The sequence below is a fragment of the Rattus norvegicus genome, chromosome 5 (assembly GCF_036323735.1).
Source record: "Rattus norvegicus strain BN/NHsdMcwi chromosome 5, GRCr8, whole genome shotgun sequence".
Lineage (NCBI taxonomy): Eukaryota > Metazoa > Chordata > Mammalia > Rodentia > Muridae > Rattus > Rattus norvegicus.
Window position 1 is genome coordinate 135090173 of NC_086023.1, and position 18653 is coordinate 135108825.

The window sequence follows — 18653 nt, forward strand, 5'->3', positions numbered from 1 at the left end:
AAGATCAGGTTTCTTCTGAAACTTGTGCAATCTCTAAATTGTAATCCCTCTGTAAAACAGATCCAGCCTCAATTAAATGTTTTCCTTTTTAAGAGATGCCATGGTCTTGGTCTTCACAGTAATAGAAACCCTAAGTAAGACAATTATGGTTTCTGATTTTGTGTTTTTAATGAAATTTCTGTGTGGTGTGATTGTTTCTTGTGTTTTTCCTTTGGGACTTTTTGTTTGTTTGTTTGTTTTGTCCTGTTTTGGGCTATTTTAATTTTATTTTTTAGATACCTTTTGTTTTCTAGTAAGAGAAAGAAAAGTTATGGGTATGGGTGGGTGGGTATGAGCTGGGAAGAGTTGGGGAAGAAGAAGCCATGATCAAAATATATTGTATGAAAAAAATCTGTTTTCAATGTATTAAAAATACCCAAATAATTACTCTATCAGAAGACCCAGTTCAAGTTTCAACATTCACATGGCAGCACAAAGCTATCTATAACTCCAATCCCAGGTTCTAACACTGGCCTCGGGGACACATGTGCGGCACAGATAACACATGCAAGCAAGAAACTCCCTTATACAATATTTGTCTTAAACACATTTTTTTTAAAGATTTGTTTACTTTATGAGTACACTGTGCCTGTCTTCACCAGAAGAGGGCATCAGAACCCATTACAGATGGTTGTGAGCCACCATGTGGTTGCTGGGAATTGAACTCAGGACCTCTGGAAGAGCAGTCAGTGCTCTTAGCCACTGAGCCATCTCTCTAGCCCAAATTTTTTTTTTTTTTTTGGTTCTTTTTTTCGGAGCTGGGGACCGAACCCAGGGCCTTGTGCTTCCTAGGTAAACGCTCTACCACTGAGCTAAATCCCCAGCCCCCCAAATTTTTTTATTTAAGGAAAAAAAGATTTATTTATCTTTATATGAAAGTGTCTGCATGTCAGCAAACTCAGACATTATTGCTGATGCCAAGAAATGCTTGCTGACAGAAGCCTGATACAGCTGTCTTCTGAGAGGCTCTACCAAATCCTGACAAATACAGATGCAGATACTCAAAGCCAACCATGGACTGATCACAGGGACCCCAATAGAGGAGTTAGGGGAAGGACTGAAAGAGCTGAAGAGGCCTTATCTGGCTTTAATGGGAGGGGAGGCCTGTGTAGACTTGATGCCCCAATGTAGAGGAATGCTAGGGCAGTAAGGAGGGAGTGGGTAGGTAGGTGGGGGAGCACCCTTATAGAAGCAAGGTAAGGGGAACAGTATAGGAGGTTTGTAGAGAGGAAACAAGGAAAGGGGATTACATCTGAAATGCAAATAAATACAATATCCAATTTTATTAAAAATCATATTCATATAAAGGTAAATGGGAAATAAAAATGGCCTGCTAATATGGAAAAAGGTGTCTGCATGTATGTATGTGTGTAGTATGCATGCTTGGTGTCCCATAGATAGAGACAATAGAGTCCCAAAAATGTTGGGTCCTTTGAGCCTGGAGTTATAGGTGGTTAGGAGCTGTCCTCAGAGTGCTAGAAACTCAGTGCTTTTAATTGCTGAATTATTTCTCCAGCTGCTTTACTTAAAATCTAATCACACAAAGGAAAAAGATCTCCCCCTCCCCCTCCCAAGCAGCTATACTTTAAAAAGGCTAAGTGAGCCTATGGTGTCAGAAAGAGCTCTAGAAGCCCTCCCTGATGGTACTTTAATCTTATACTGCTAGCCTCCAAAAATATGATCTAACATTATCACTTAAGCCATCTAGATTATAAGATTTTGTTACTATTAGCCACACAGACTAATGCAGTATAATTTTCTTCTGGCATGTGGCTTAAGAAATATGAGGTCAGCTTGGTCTATATAGTGAGTTCCAGACCAGCTAGGAAGAGCTTGCCATAAAGGAGAGAGAGAGAGAGACAGACAGACAGACAGACAGACAGACAGACAGACAGAGACAGACAGATCAGCTTGGTCTACAAAGCAAGTTCCAGGGCTACACAGAAAAACCTGTTTAAACAAGAACAAAAAAGGACCCATTAAAGATATATACTAGGAAGTCCAACTTAGTCTAAATTGTCTATGGTCTAAGTGTGATGCGGTCAGAAAGCTTTTCATAATACAATAAAATATTTAAGCTGAGATGTGGAAAAATATAAAACTACCCAGGGATACATGGGGGAAGGAGGGACTGAAGGGACGGCTCAGCAAGTAAAGTGACTACTCTGCAAGGTGAGGGCCTGAATCCAGACTGACAGCTCCCTCACACAGTGGGACAGCAGTGCCTGACAGCTCCCTCACACAGTGGGACAGCAGTGCCCACACAAGGAAGAGTCAAGGACACAAGTATACCACTTCTGACAAATCTTGAGGACGATAATAAAATCCTTTCAAACCTGTCCTTATGAGGCTATAAGAATACAGAACAATGAGCAATTTGTAAATCACTCATTTCATTAACATCAGTGGTCTCTATAAACTTGTCATAAATTCGTGAGTACTAATTCAACTGAATCAGAGTATATGTCTTAAGGTTCTTACTTTTCTGTCTTTTTACTGAAAACGCTAAGCAGCACTTTTGCTCTGACAATACACTGCCTAAAAGGCTTTATCTAGTTCTACATAAAAAGGTTCCATGAAGCTTCAAATGTCTGAGGAGATGACTGGGAACAGAGATCAGTTAGCCGTTCACTTCAGTTTAAGGCAATTAAAGTGCAGAAATTACAGTTCCTATCTAAAGCAACAGAGAACTTGTTAATTGCCAAAGCCTAGATTATTATGTCTGCTACAGCCTAAATATGGTTTATCCCCTACAATACCAATTATGAAATGTGGTTTCCAAGGTGTGATATTCTGCACATATTGACACAGCAAGGGGAAAGGGCAGATTTCAAGGGGTTCACTGGCAAACAGTCTTGTCTAATTGGTAATCCTAGTTCTTCAGAGAATCCTAAAAGTCTGTATGATACCCAAAGTTGACTGCTGGCCTCCAAATGCATACAAAACTTGCACACATAAACTGCTCATACAAATCTGCACACATACAAAAATACTCACCCATACATGTGTCCATGTTGATAAACACATGATATATTGTTTACGGTGAGGAAATGAAGAACGTCTGACTTAGTAAACCTTGTAAACCCTTCAAAAAAAATGTATCCGGGGTTGGGGATTTAGCTCAGTGGTAGAGCGCTTGCCTAGCTAGCGCAAGGCCCTGGGTTCCGGAAAAAAAGAAAAAAAAAAAGAAAAAAGGAAAAAAAAATGTATCCAATTCAAAGTTCTGACCTGATAATTTCAGTTTGTTTCCAGCATAGAGCATAGTATCAGTGAACATTTGCTGAATAATCAGTTGTTTCAATGTCAGTTACTATATTTAAAAAAAAAAAAAAAAAAGCCAGGCATGATGGTGCACACCTTTAATCTGGCACTCGGGAGGCAGAGGCAGATGAATCTCTGAGTTCAAAGCCAGTCTGGTCTGCAAAGCAAGTTCCAGGAAAGCCAGGGTTACACAGAGAAACTCTGCCTCAAACAAAACAAACCAGAAAGAGAAAGAAAAAGAGACAAAAATACTATTTGTGATAATTATTAGCATAAAATTTTAAGGACTGGAGTAGGCTTAACTTTCTTAACTAATGTTTAAAATATTTTTTGTTATAAAGATAATTTTCTCCCCATGAGCAAAATTAACTTCAAAACCACAACAATCCTCTTGCTTTAGCTTCCTGAATGCTAGAAGAGGCATTTTCATGATCAGCTAGAACTAACTTTGGTTGGTTCTATGGTTACTTCAGAATTTGTATGACCAAAATATTCTTCCAGTACCAAATTAAAAACATATCTCTCTGTTCCTTCCTTCCCTAAAACTTGAGTCACTGCAAGCATATATTAGAAGCTACCTGCCTTGGGGTTTTGTTTTGTTTTGTTTTGTTTTTTTCGGAGCTGGGGACCGAACCCAGGGCCTTGCACTTGCTACAAGCGCTCTACCACTGAGCCAAATCCCCAACCCCTCTGCCTTGGGTTTTAATTTTATTTCATTTCTTTTTAAATTTTTCTTTATGTGTACATGGGTGCATACATGCCTTTTCATGCCTATGGAGGTCATAAGACAGCTATTAGGGAGTGTAATTCTTCCACTACGTAGGTCCTAGGGATCATGTTTGGGTCACCAAGCTTGGAGATAAGAGCCTTTACCTACTGAGCCATCTTGCAAGCTCAGTTTCCTTTAATCTTAAATAGAAAATCCCAGACAGTCTCCAAATAGAAAAAAAATAAGGGAGTGGGATGGGGTGGAAGACAGTAGAAAACGACCAATTACAAATGCATGCTAAGTACAAAGCTGAAAAACCCGCCAAACCCATTAACATGCACTCACTGAGGACAGCACTCCATTGGGGACCCTTGCCTTGACCAGCTTTCAGATGATTTTGGACACTTTGAAACTAGAAATGAAACCTACTGTAAAACTGAATCAGAGGGGCAAGAGAGATGATCAATGGTTAAAAGTACTGGCTGTTCTTTCAGAGGACCCACTTCCAGTTTTCAGGGGGATCTGACACCCTCTTCTGGCCTCCATGGGCTGTTCATAATGCGGTATGTGTACAAACATGCAGGGAAAACACAAACACAAAATAGTCTTTTAAAAATATAATGTATCTTAGAGCAAACCAAAATTACTGAAGCAACATTACTTACTATTAAGTGAGCCATCTAATAGTTTTAACAGAAAGGAAAAACAGGTGTCATGATCTATATTTCAAAGATTAGGGAACTAAAACTGAATTTAAAATGAAGTGAATTTAAAGTCTATTCTGTGATAGAGTCAAGACTGAATTCCAGTTGTGACTCAGCCAGAGTTCCTTTATATGAAACTGTAATGATCTTTATAAAAATAGTAAAAAAAAAAAAAATTCAGGGAACAATTTAATCACTGGAGTCTTAATATAAAGCAAACTGTTCAAACAATAGTAACAGACTTACCTGTTTCATACATTAAAAAACACGTATGAAGACCCCATATGAACAACAATGCCAAGCAACCAGAGCTTCCAGGGACTAAGCCACTACCTAAGGACTATACATGGACTGACTCTGGACTCTGACCTCATAGGTAGCAATGAATATTCTAGTAAGATCACCAGTGGAAGGGGAAGCCCTTGATCCTGCTAAGACTGAACCCCCAGTGAACGTGATTGTTGGGGGGAGGGCGGCAATGGGGGGAGGATGGGGAGGGGAACACCCATAAAGAAGGGGAGGGGGAGGGATTAGGGGGATGTTTGCCCGGAAACTGGGAAAGGTTATAACACTCGAAATGTATATAAGAAATACTCAAGTTAATAAAAAACAAAAAAAACAAAAAACACGTATGAACCACTTTGGGGACCAGGAGACAAGTGAATGGGGGACAGTTGGGTAATCAGGGACATGCAAGCATGTTCACGTCATCCATGAAACAGCCCGAGAAGGTGGGCTAGGAAGAGAAGGCTTTCAGGTAGACAGAGAAGGAGGAGCAGAGGGAATCTGAGAAGCTAAAAGCTAAAGTCATGGGAAAGACCGCCAAGCCACAAGTAGAATTAAGAAATCTTGCAAAAAAAAAAAAAAAAAAAAAAACTGTTCCTAGTGAGAGTGACCCTTTTCCATTCCTATTTAAACACCTGGGTCCTCTATTTTAAGACATTTTACCAACTCAGGTAGAATGAAGTATTGGTAAGGAGTGTGTTGAACACTTTAATAAACACTTGTTTAAAAAAAAATCAAAAGGTAGCTATTGTCTATAGTTCTCATTCAGCAACTCCTACCTCAGTTGAGATTTCAAAGCAAGTCCAATATAGAATCCTGTCAGACCCTACCGATTCATCTTTGTTGTATTCTGACTTCTGTATCACCTTGAATTAAACCAATTCATTTGAAAGGCGGGGGTAAGACGGGGGGGTGAGAAATATATATGATATACTTCATGTTTATAGACATTTAAGGACTAGCAAATGGTTCAACAGGTGAGGGCACCTGCAATCAACCCTGAGAACCTGAGTTCAAGTCTCAAAACCTACAAGATGGAGAGAATGGGCTCCTGCCAGCTGTCCTCTGATCTGCACGTCATGGCATAAGTATACCCATCCAAATGTACACTAAGTAAATCTCTTTAGTACACTTAAGAACAAACAACAACACTGTTTCTACTTCACAGAAAATAGTTCAGGATTTCATAAAAAAGTTTCAAAAACATTGTTTAATCACAGTTCTGTTTCTATAATAGTTCCCAAAATTGTTTATATGTGCATGTGTGTATTCTCACAGGTGTGTTTGTATGGGCATGCATGTTTGTATAACTGTGAAGACATATGTCACAACACATATGTGGACAGAGCCTCTTCACTGTTCACCACTGTACATGCTCGGCTCACCAGTCCCTGGTCCTAGGGACTCTCTTGCCTTCATCTCCCATCTCCCATGAAAGCCGGGTTACATACACAAGGGGCCGAGCTCAGCTCTAGGTAGGTTTACAGGGATCTGACTCAGGTTCTCATGCTTGTGTAGCAAGCACACTGTCCACAGAGGTATCCTCAGCCTTGAGTTTTCCAAATTTTGACCCTAGTTAACCAAGATGTTGGTATGAGTGTAAGTTTGGTAAAGGTGAATCAAATAACAATTGATGGGGTTGGGGATTTAGCTCAGTGGTAGAGCGCTTGCCTAGCAAGTGCAAGGCCCTGGGTTTGGTCCCCAGCTCCGAAAAAAAAGAAAAAGAAAAAAAAAAAATTGATGGGCCTTAGCATGGAAACTTTAATTCAGTAAATTTACACTCTATCTTTTCTTCCTCTGTACTGACAGAGATGGAACTTTGTACGTCCAAGATAAGCACATATTGTGCTACCACTGAGTTACTTCTCTAACACAACAATATGCTTTTAAACATACATTCCAGAGTCTACTTAGTTAAATCAGCAATGAATCCCCAAGAATTCTTAGGACAAAGACAGCCAAAGAAGATATTTTTTAAGCTGTTTTAACTTCTTAAAATTAAAGTCCAAGGACAAAAATTACTTTCTAATCTCCACTAACCCTCAATCCAGAATAAAATAGAGAGAATGGGGACCTGCTTCAGTCTACTTCCTAAATGTGGCTGCCCCTGCTCCAACTTGTCAGAAGAATCATTCTTTTCATCATAGCCATGCTGTGGGATACAGATACAAAGAACTTTAGATTTAATACCCTAACATACTTAGCTTAATGAGAGAAGGGGACCTGGGGCAATGAGCTTACTGAAGAAGTCTCTGACCTAATGAGAAACATAAACAGGAAACAGTTTTTTAATGAATATGAATGTTATGTCAGTGTATGTCTATGTATCACAAGCGTGCCTGTTGCCTGTGGAGGTCAGAAGAGGGCATCAGATCCTTTGGAACAGGGAGTCACCATGTAGGTACTGAGAATTGAACACAGGTCCTCTGCTTCCAATCTATCTTTCCACCACCCAGAAGACCCTTGAATGAGATTTCTATAATGAGTATTAACAATATTAAGACAGTTCCCAATCAAGAGATCATCAGATAAAATCATAATGGTAAGGACGATCTACTTACAAGCTGCCTCTCCTCGGAAGGCTCAATTCCTTCTGAAAAACAAAACACATAAATAAGTTAAATAAGGGTCCATTTGAATCCTGTAAGAAATTAACACACGTAAATGTTTCTATGCCGTAGTCTCTTCTTTTGCCTCTAAAATTGTATGAAAGGCAGGCATGGTGGTGCAAGCCTTCAACCACAGTACTGAAGAGACAGAGACATGCACACCTTTGAATACCAAGCCGGCCTGATCTATAGTTACTTCCAGGACAGCCAGAGATGTACAAGGTTCTCACCATTTACATGTTCATAGTATTTCATAAATATCCCTCCATTACACCAATATCCAGTCATGTTTTCAATTCAGAAGAGAATTTACTGTTTTGCTAAGATGCATATAGCAATAAAATGACAACATAAAACAGAAACAGGAACTTAAGGATTTCTAAGATTCTCTATTTCAAATGAATTGCTGACTTAAATATGTTGCTTTGTAAGCACTCATTCAACTTTTAAAATCTAATTTTATTAGATAAAATACCCTAGCTTTCTTCATTTTAATTAATCATTTCATATGCATTACATTATTAAAAACATCACAATTCTGGGGTTGGGGATTTAGCTCAGTGGTAGAGCGCTTGCCTAGGAAGCGCAAGGCCCTGGGTTCGGTCCCCAGCTCCGAAAAAAATAAAAGAAAAAAAAATCACAATTCTTAATTTTGTCGTAATTACTATTACTAATTTTCTTTGATTTTTGTGTGTTCAACTTCAATATAACGGTTTTCCTTCACGTTATAATTTTATTTTGCCATGTTTGGTTGTTATCTCTTAGAAGCCTATTCCTTTCTATGAGAGACAGAAAGGGGGTGAACCTGAAGAGGAGGGGAAATGAGGAGGGACAGAGAAGTCAACGGAAGGGAAATTATAATCAGGATATATCATTCTCAAGTAAAAACTAACTTGTGTCACCTCTCTCCCCATTTTCTGCCCTGTGTTACTCAGAAATCAAGAGTCTTTAAAGTACCATTGTTCAGAAGTATTTAGTTAACACTTAAGGAATACTAGAAGGCACTATTGCTGCTAATATTTACTTGGGATTTTTCTTTAGATATTATGACCTTAATAAGTTATTGATATCATATGAAGGGCAGTTCAGTTTTCAGTCCTTAAAAACCAAACCGAGAGGCACAGAAATATCAAGCATTCTATTTTTTTTAATATTTTTTCTTTTATTGAAAATAGATTCTCATCATGGCAGTGGTGGTGGACACCTTCAATCCCAGCACTCAGGAGGCAGAGACAGGTCTGTGTGAGTTCGAGGTCAGCCTAGGCTACAGAGTGAGTTTCCAGGACAGGCAGAGCTACACAGTGAAAAGTCAAAAAAAGAAAAAAGAAAAAAAAAGGATGAAAGTCAAGTTTTACCATAAGATCTAAATCTGAATTTCTTTCCAGGCAAAAACAGTCAATTCTTATCATGATGGGGGCTTCTCTAGGAAAGACGCTCAGATACAATCTCAGGCACCTTTTCACTGGTAAGAGATGTGAGTGTGCGGGGGATGGCTGTTTCATCCCCTTTTTTCTCCAGGAACAAATTCCAGACTGAGAATGAGCCCAACACACAATAATAAGCTTTTTCCAACTTGTGCCTTCTTTCACATAAACCATTAAATAAACCAGTGTACTCTTATTTTAGTATTCATTAGCACTATGGTATACCAAAATTATAGTAGTTTAGTTCTTTTATTTTCAAAGCAGTTGATCTGGTAAAGGCCACCTTCACTCAAACTTGACTTGGTTGGTTTTTTGTTTGTTTGGTTGGTTGGTTGATTTGTTATTGTTTAATTTTCAAAACATTTTTAAATTTTTTTTGGGGGGGGGCAGGGAAGGAGTACACTGTAGCTGTCCTCAGACACACCAGCAGAGAGCATCTCATTACAGATGGTTGTGAGCCACCATGTGGTTGCTGGGAATTGAACTCAGGACCTTTGAAAGAGCAGTCAGTGCTCTTAACACTGAGCCATCTCTCCAGCCCCTTCTTATTATTTTTAATTATGTGTATCTGTGTTTAGTGTGTGACAATGAGTGCCAAAGTCCAAGAAGGCCCAAGGCCCTGAAGCTAGAGTTAAAGGCAGTTATGAACCATCTCATAGGGGCGTTAAAAGTTGAGCTGGGGTCTTCTACGAGAGCCATATACTGCCAATTGAGGAGTCATATCTCTCTAGACTCTATACTTAGTTTCAGGGGTTTTGTTTGGTTGATTGATTGGTTTATTTTGTTGATATAGGGTATCAGGACAGCTCTGGCTATCCTGGCACTAGTTCTATGTAGAGGCCGGTGTCCAACTCAGAGAGATGTGCCTGCCTCAACCTCCAAAGTGCTGGGATTAAAGGCACGCACTGCTGTGCTTGGCTTTTTAAAACAGTCTTCTTTAAAGTTATTGTAATTTTATGTCATACGTTGGGACCATTTAGTTATTTAGTTGATTTGTTTGTTTGTTTTGAGACAAACCTCAATTATATAGCCCTGACTGACCTCAAACTCACAGAAATTCCTACTGCAAGAACCAAAGGTGTATGTGACACCACGACATCAGGCCATTCTCGTCAACTGCACATTGGCATCTTTACAGTACTGCTCTTAACCATTCTATACAATACTTTTTTCCTTTTATGTATCTCAAAGCATTTAATAGTTGCCTTATAATAGATTTTTTTTGTAAAGGTTATTTCCCTATTTGGAGAAGTCTGTGTTAATAATGGTGACTTTTCCAATATTTTCTAACTGGCTACTGCTAGTATATTAGAATATTATATGTTCATCTTATGCCTGGTAATCTCCCTCAGCTGTTTGTTATGAAAACAGTCTCCTGTAGTTCAGGCCTGACTCCAATTCACTCTATAGCTGAGGCTGTCCATAAACTTTTGATCTTCCTGCCTCCAGCGCCCCAGTGCAGGCATTATAGACATGTGCCACCACGCCTGTTCTAAGCTCTCCATCTTCTGAGAAAAAAACTCACGCAACCCAGACTGATCTCAAACACACTGTATAGCTTGGATAACCTGGACATTGGACATCACCTCCTGTTTACAGGCACAGAAATCATGCCCAGCTTATACGTACCAGGAATCAGACCTAAGCCACATGGATGCCTGGAAGGAACTCTGCCAACTGAGCTCTATAGTTAGCCAAGACCAAACTTTATTTAAACTCCTCTGACATTTCCAGCAAGGACACCTCAATGCTAACTATCAGTATTTTTTCTTGTTACTCAGTATTTATGCATTGCTTTTTCACTTATTAAATTGTCTAAATCCCCACCCCCAGACCCCAAAACTCTGTAGAGCCCTGGGTGTCCTGGAACTCACTCTAAAAAGAAGCTGGACTCAAAGCTACTCAAATCTGCCTGCCTCTGTCTTCCAAGTGCTGGGATTAAAGGCCTGTACCACCACCCCCAGCCCCCAGCCATCTAGCACTTTTTAAAAAAAAAAAAAAACTTGGGGTTGGGGATTTAGCTCAGTGGTAGAGCACTTGTCTAGCAAGCGCAAGGCCCTGGGTTCAGTCCCCAGCTCCGAAAAAAAAGAAAAGGGAAAAAAAAAAAAAACCAGTAATAATAGTAAGAGCAGATATTATTTACTTCGTTGTGTTTATTCATACATGTAGCTTTTTACTTGGCCAGTTCTCGTGACTGTATATTGAATGGCAAACTAATTAGACAAGATCCCCTATCTTGGGCAACTATTTACTATGTTGCTTCCTCCAAGAAACCTGGTAAGGCAAGTGGGTAAGATGAAAGCAACATGTGTAGCGGTTGATTTTCTGGAAAGCATTTAGGTAGTCTATTGTACACAATCAACTTCTGTATGTTTATGCATACAAACCTAAAAATTGCTTTCAAAGTTCTTTGGGAGGGGGGTGATTTGATTTATTTTTTTTTCAAGACAGGGTTTTCCTGGGTAGCCTTGGCTGACCTGGAACTCGCTCTATAGGCCAGGCTAGCCTCAAACTAACTTAGAGACCCGCCTACTGTTTCTGCTTGGATCAAAGGCAGGTGCCACCACCGCACTGGCTTTGACAAGTGAATAATCTAAACTACTGCTTTGCACACGTGGCTTCTATTTCAGAATGTGTATGTGCTGTGTTCTAGAAAATAAACCTTACGGTAGAAAATAAAAAACCAAAGCATACAGCTATTTATAACAAAAGAAAACAAAACCACCCTCCAGCTTTGTAATCTGACAGTTTGGTACTCTCACTAAGCAAAAATAGATTCAAAAGAAAGGGCATCAATAAACAAAGTAGCAGATCCTGAAACAGTCAGCAGAGGAATTACAGTCCTTAATTAGCAGCTATGCTTTCACATACACCACTACTTAAGAAGCATCCCGAATACTCTAACTGTATTTCAGAATTTCCCTGAAATAGCAACTGACAAATCACTAAACCGACTGCAGTAGAAGGAGACAATACAACCCAATGGGGCTTGTGATAGCTTCTAAACTCCAAGCCACACTAGACAACTGCTGAAGAACTCAGTAAGAATTCCTCAGTGAGTATTTGAATGTTTGCAATGTGAAAACAGTAATAAGAGGCACAATCATGAGCTTGGAAACATGGCTCAGTTACTGCTCCAGTTAGAGGACTGGAGTTTGGATCTTGGCACCACCTGGTGGATGACAAATGCCTATAACTCTTAGTTCCAAGGGATCTCTGATGCCAGGCCCCACCATGCACTTATACACAAACACACAACACACAACACACACACACACAAAATGCTGAATAAAAAGAAATATAATCAAAGCTACAAATACCATGTTTCAACCTGCTTTAAGTTTACCAAATCCTACCTTACACATATTCTTTCTGAACACAAAAGAAGTAAAAATAAAATTAATTCATGGGAATTGGAGAACCAGAGTACTTTTTGGGGGGTGGGGAATATGTTTACAAATGTCAAACAAGTAATCTATCTATTTTGCATAGATAGACCCTCATAAGTTGGTCGATTAGCTAGAATTTATACTGGAACTTTCATTGTGTCAGTTCTCAGAAACATTCTGATGAGATGAGCTACCTAGTTTGTTGTTTAGGAATAAAATAGAGCAAGATAATCTGATTCACAGCGTATGATAAACATCACCAAATTTGAGAAGAAATTTGATGAATTATTTTAATGCCAAAGGTATTCATTAAAATTCAGTTCAAGTTGTCTGTCACTCTCTGTATTTCCTCTCATTCTTAAATACCTTATTTGCTCCTTTATGTACTAAAATTTAAGAACTGAGAAAGATGGAGGATGGATGGACAGAGATAGACAGACAGACATAAATGGATGGCATATATTGCAAAGCAAAGGTTTAGAAAACTTAATAGTTTACACAGAATCAAATGTCACACACACACACACACACACACACACACACACACGCGCGCGCGCGCGCACGACTTTATTGTGGAATGAAGACAAGCATAATGGTCAGAAAGAGAATGTTTGCATATTTAATGTTCAAAATTAGGTTTCTATCCTACATAGGTTTGATTTAATTGATCTGCTCATTTAATTCAAAGTAAGTAAATTCAAGCAGAACCTTTCTATCAAAAGTGGAATCATAGCTAAGAAAGGTGTGGTAACACTCCCTGTCCTCCAGCTACTCAGGAGGCTTGAGAAAGGAGGCTCCCTTGAGCCCAGGAGTTGAAGATCAACCTGAGTAACAAACATTCCAAGATAAAACAAAAGGAATTAAAAGAAAAAAAGTAGTAAGACCTTAATAAAATTCTCTAGTCATAAGTATACATGAAGAATAAAGAACTTAGTGACACCCCCTCCCCCATGCATTGAACGAAATTGTGACAATCTGATACATCTTCAAAAGGTGCTGATAGTATTCAAAGAGGCTTTGTTTTACTCACCTGTAAACCTCTCCTCCTCAGAATACTGGAATCATCCATAGCAAATACCAGACAAAAAACGCCACTCCCCACACACCAACTACTAGCACCTACTTACTGCTGAATAAAGAGGTAACCAGTCCATTCAGAACAGCAGGCTGTGCCCCGGACCCCAGCAGACAGCTAACCCAGGACACGATTATTGCCTAATACTAAAATATAGAAAGCTCTCACTAGAATCAAAACAGAAACAGAGAAAATACTTGAAATTTGCTTTTCTTTTCCATATATAGCTTCCTTTGTCTGGAATTATCTTAAGTACCAAGGAAAGAACAAAGGTCCTAGGAAAAGCGATTGCAGTCTTTGCTATCCAGACTTCACTGCTTATTAAAAAGGTTTGGCAAACAAAACAAGAGTCTCCACCTACAGCTACTAAGCTCATAAAATCGGTGTCACGTTTTCCTTTCCAAAAAGAAAACCATTCCACATCCATTTCTTAAGGTAAATATGCTTCAAAAATATAAAAACAACAACAAAAAACCCAACATATTATTCTGCTGCCTGTTTTCAGGCTCAAACTGACAAAACCAGTTATTGTTTTGGCTAAGTCGGCAAAATTCCTTTCATCCTTTGTACAGACAAAGCAAATGTCAGATTCTTTCGATACTGTCACAGGCTCTTTTGTTTCTGTATCGCTAGATATGCAGATCGTCCCTCCTTGGACAGTCCCAAAGCCTCTCCCGCCACCCTCCACCCAGAAGCCTAGACCATTGCTAAGGTTGGTCTCTCGGCTCTTTTATGTCCTTGGGAGGATAAAAGTACACGTGCTGTGAGTTCTGAGCATGGATGAATTCATTCATCTATTCATCGCTGACAGTGCTGCCACAGGAAACGCTCCCTATTCCACCAGATGTCTATAAGGACTCCGCAAGCAAAAGCATAGCTTCCCCAAGCTAGAATAAGCTCAGGATTGTTTCTTTGGTCACTGCCTGCCATACTTGAAGTAGGACTTCAGCCAAGTTTAAAGATTTCTACTCCTTAATTCATGGAACAAACACATTTTTTAGATTTCAAGACTAGAAAGGTTATCTCTTATGACAGGATTCTGTCATTCATAGGTGTTTAAATTTTCTAGCATTGTAAAAATTGTTAAAATCACAGGAAAAAATAGAAAATTGAAACAAGTTGGTAATTGTTCTAACAAATCACATGGAAATTAGTGAAAGTAGGACTACATTATTAAGATTATCTTCTAATTTACAACCATTGTTCTTCAAACTATAGGACGTACTGCAAAAATTATTAACCCCACAAAGAATTCCACAAATTAACCCAAATTTCCTATTGTGACAGAAAAGAGTATATACAAAACACCCGGGGTTGGGGATTTAGCTCAGTGGTAGAGCGCTTGCCCAGCAAGCGCAAGGCCCTGGGTTCGGTCCCCAGCTCCGAAAAAATGAACCAAAAAAAAAAAACCAACACCCGAATCACCTTTTATATCTCCTAAGGAGTAAACATACCAATAGCTATAGGGCAGATTCAGTATGCATCCCATGAGGAGGAAAAGCTGCCCTTCTATAGCTCTGCCAGCTGCAACCAAGTCTTGGGCTTAAAGGAAGTTCTATTTAAAAGATCTTTTTCTGATCCTCTTATAACAGACTACAAGAGGAACAAGAGTTAGCCTCACTGCTAAAAATAGTACAGAAAGCAAGATGCAGCTCTCTTTCATTCATCAAAAATTTTAAGTGGGGGCTGGGGATTTAGCTCAGTGGTAGAGCGCTTACCTAGGAAGCGCAAGGCCCTGGGTTCGGTCCCCAGCTCCGAAAAAAAGAACCAAAAAAAAAAAAAAAAAATTTTAAGTGCTTTAACACAACCACTGTAGTCATTCATTGTGAAAGCTAATAAATCTGATCCCACTCTTCCATCTGCTGCTTTTAAACAACTAGATGGAGTATGTCCTATGGAGAAAGCAAGTAAGACCTGAACGGACAGCCGATTGCACAAGGTATGCTACATGGTATATTACTGCCTCAGAGTCACAGACTTTAAAGGCACAGAGTTTATAAAGCTAACTTTACTAACTAGAACACACATATATGAGCAGAAGTCAAGGAGAAATAATATCTAATTCAGTCAAATTCAATTTATAGAAATATTTTAAAGTACAATGTAATAAGTTGTTCAGGTCAAAGATTCAAAACTCCTCTTCATTTTATTAAGGAATCATTTATTATGCTAAATCCTGAGACAGGGATGGAAAAGACTGTAACAACCAATTACTAACAAGCTTTTGAGAAATGCTCAAATCCATAGTGTAAGCCGAAGAGAACTAATGAACTAACACAAGTTCTGTAGACATCTGGTATAAAACAAAGTGCTACGTGATTAAGAAGAGTTAGTTCGGGGTTGGGGATTTAGCTCAGTGGTAGAGCGCTTGCCTAGGAAGCACAAGGCCCTGGGTTCGGTCTCCAGCTCCGAAAAAAAAAAGAACCAAAAAAGGAAAAAAAAAAAAAAAAAAAAAAGAGTTAGTTCATTACACTGGGAAAACTACAAAAAGTCTTCCAAGGAAAATATCATCCGGTTACTGAATGGTTAATGTTACAGAAACACCAGTGTTTATAACAGGACTTTATACCTAAAAGAGTGTGCAAAATTTAAAGTCTTCTAACTGAAGTGGTGGCATACATCTTTAATCCCAGCTCTCAGAAGGTGAAGGCAGGTAGAACCTTTTGAGTTTGAGAACAGCAGGGTCTACAGAGTTACAAGCAAATCAGGGCTACACAGTAAGAACCTGTTTTAGTTTTGTTTTAAAAAACAAAAGAAACCTAGTTTCAGTACTACCTAACCCCCCCCCAAATCATCTTTTTTCCTAGGTTCAGAGCCCCCATAATACAAGAGTAGACTTTATCTCCATCCCTTACTGTAGTTCAGCCTTCTAATCAGGAAAGAATGTTGTTTCTAAACCTATCCTCCCTCATATACCTTCTAATTAAGCAGGAATATAACTTTATAAAGTTGTTCTAAAAGGGCCCTTGAAATAATAAATATCAATGCTTTTTTTAAGGAAAGTACTTTTTTGAGATTTATCTTTTATTTATGTGTGTGCCTGTATGAGTTTATATGTGCCATGTTTAGGCAGGTGTCCTCAGGGGCCAGAGTTGCCAAATGCCCTATAATTACAGTCAAAGGTGTTTGTAAGCTGTCGCATAGGTAATGGGATCCAAATCTTCATTAAGAGCAGTTAAGCACTTTTAACCAATGAGCCATCTCTCCAGCTCCTAATATTTTAATATTTGGTTATTTTATATGAGGGAGGGGTACACACAAAGCTGCCTGGACAGGTTACCTCCTTCTACCACATAGAATACACATAGACCATACACCACATACCATACACACAGAGCTGCTGGACAGGTTACCTCCTTCTACCTCATCGGTTGTAGACATTAAACTCAGACGACTGTAAGCTTAGCAGGAAGAACCTCTACTCACTGAGCCTTCTCACTGGTACTTCTTAAAATTTTGAGTATCTGACAGGACAGTGTGTCACTCTGCCCAAAATTTCCTCTTAGAATCTGAATTGTTTACAATATAACATTTTGTTAAAGGTTTTTTTAAACTTTGCAACCTTCTAATAAATAATTAGTATTGAAATAACATTTGTAATTACTGACTATATCACAGGAAACGGAAGATGAGTTATCAAAGAAGTAGGAAAAAGCCCAAGACTGAATGCTATGAAAGAGAAACACACTCGACAGTAAAAGCGAGCTGCATAGAATCCCGTTGCCAAAGGTGATCCCTTGACTTTAGTTTTCAAAGCCACCAGTGTCTTTGCGATGGTAGTTTAAGGGTAGGTTGGTGTTAGGAGCCAAAGTCCAGAATCAGTGGTCTGCAGATTGAACCACCTTGTTTATTGTTGTACATGCACAAGTACTTTGCCTACATGTACATTTGCTAGCGAAGGCTGAAAGTCAATGTCTGACGAGCTAAATCTGGAGCTACAGACAGCTACAGACCACGTCGATTCTGTAACAGAGCCCTGGCCCTCTAGAAAAGGAGACAGGTGCTAAGCCATCTCTCTAGCCTCTCAAACTGAACTCTTTCCTACCTTCACAGACAAACGATTCTGGGTACAGTAGAAAAAATTAGATCCAAAGCATGAACAGAGACAAGAGAGAAATACTTAAATACAAGTTTAACCTCACAGGAGAAGAAGCCTAAGATTCCAAATCATAATTTCTCCTACGAAATAAGAAAATTATTTGACAGGAAGAATATTAGAGAACTAAGAAAACTGGAAAGTGAAAATATAAATAAGACGACTCAGGTTTGATGTAGTAGCACCTATCTAAAACCCAGATGGAGAAAGGAAGATGAAAAGTTTAGGGCCAGCCTGGGCTACATAGGAAAAGAACAGGTGTGGGGACAACTCTGCTAATTAAGGTCAAAGTCTATCATTGACCAAAGCCCTTCTGGGGCTCAGTGCATAATGGAAGACATCCTTCATTACCAGTTTCTCCTTCTCCGATCTTGTCAGGGAGTTCTAAGCCCACACATACACCTTTCTCTAAAGAATGTCACTTAGTCACAATTAGTTTATAGGATAAATTTCCTTTCTCCTGACAAAACCTCTTCAGGCAGCACTTGAGATTCCTCAAATGCTTCCACATGCTAATGAGGCATTCCACGTACCTTAAGACCCCAGCCAGTGACCTTTGCCCATCCTGGATGTCCCTATCCTTAGTCCCCCGAAATTTTATAAGCCTTCAATCACCCTGAGTTGATCTGCCTACTGACAAACAGATCAGGTGTGGTCCTCCACCATATGTATCACAGGGCTTCCAAAACCCCTTCAACTTCTCTGCCCTTGTGAACCAAACAGGCTGGCAATCCATGAGGGCATGAGAGCTGGTAACTTTGAAGTTACCAGCAGGTGTAACTTCAAAGAAAAGAAACAAAAGCAAAATGAAACAACAACAAAAAGCCACTGAAACCTAAGAGTTTATAAAACACACCCTTCATCAAAACAGGATCTCCTTAGGGCAGAGGGAGCCCATAAGAGAAAATCAAATCTGATCAAAGGGCAGAGTACAAGTGACTATGTGGTGCCCAGGCTATTTTTTGGCCCCAACTAATAGAGCTGCAGTGTAACTCCTACATTTAAGGATCAGGAACCATTGCTAAAGAGCAGGTAAAAAGAGTCATAGAAAAGTTTGCTGTG

General features: G+C 39.3%; 1 protein-coding gene across 6 annotated transcripts in view; it reads right to left on the reverse strand.

Annotated features, from left to right (window-relative positions):
• Positions 1-18653, reverse strand: part of Mast2 (microtubule associated serine/threonine kinase 2) — a 139190-nt gene that overhangs the window by 77167 nt on the left and 43370 nt on the right. For 4 of the 6 annotated variants that reach the window (XM_006238675.5, XM_006238674.5, XM_017593439.3 and 1 more), the window contains exon 4: positions 7560-7591. In XM_006238675.5, coding sequence (XP_006238737.2) covers positions 7560-7591 — 32 coding nt within the window. Of the gene's footprint in view, positions 1-7559; positions 7592-13450; positions 14286-18653 lie in introns of those variants that run through there. The other 2 variants (XM_063287846.1, XM_017593441.3) reach the window with 1 other exon arrangement.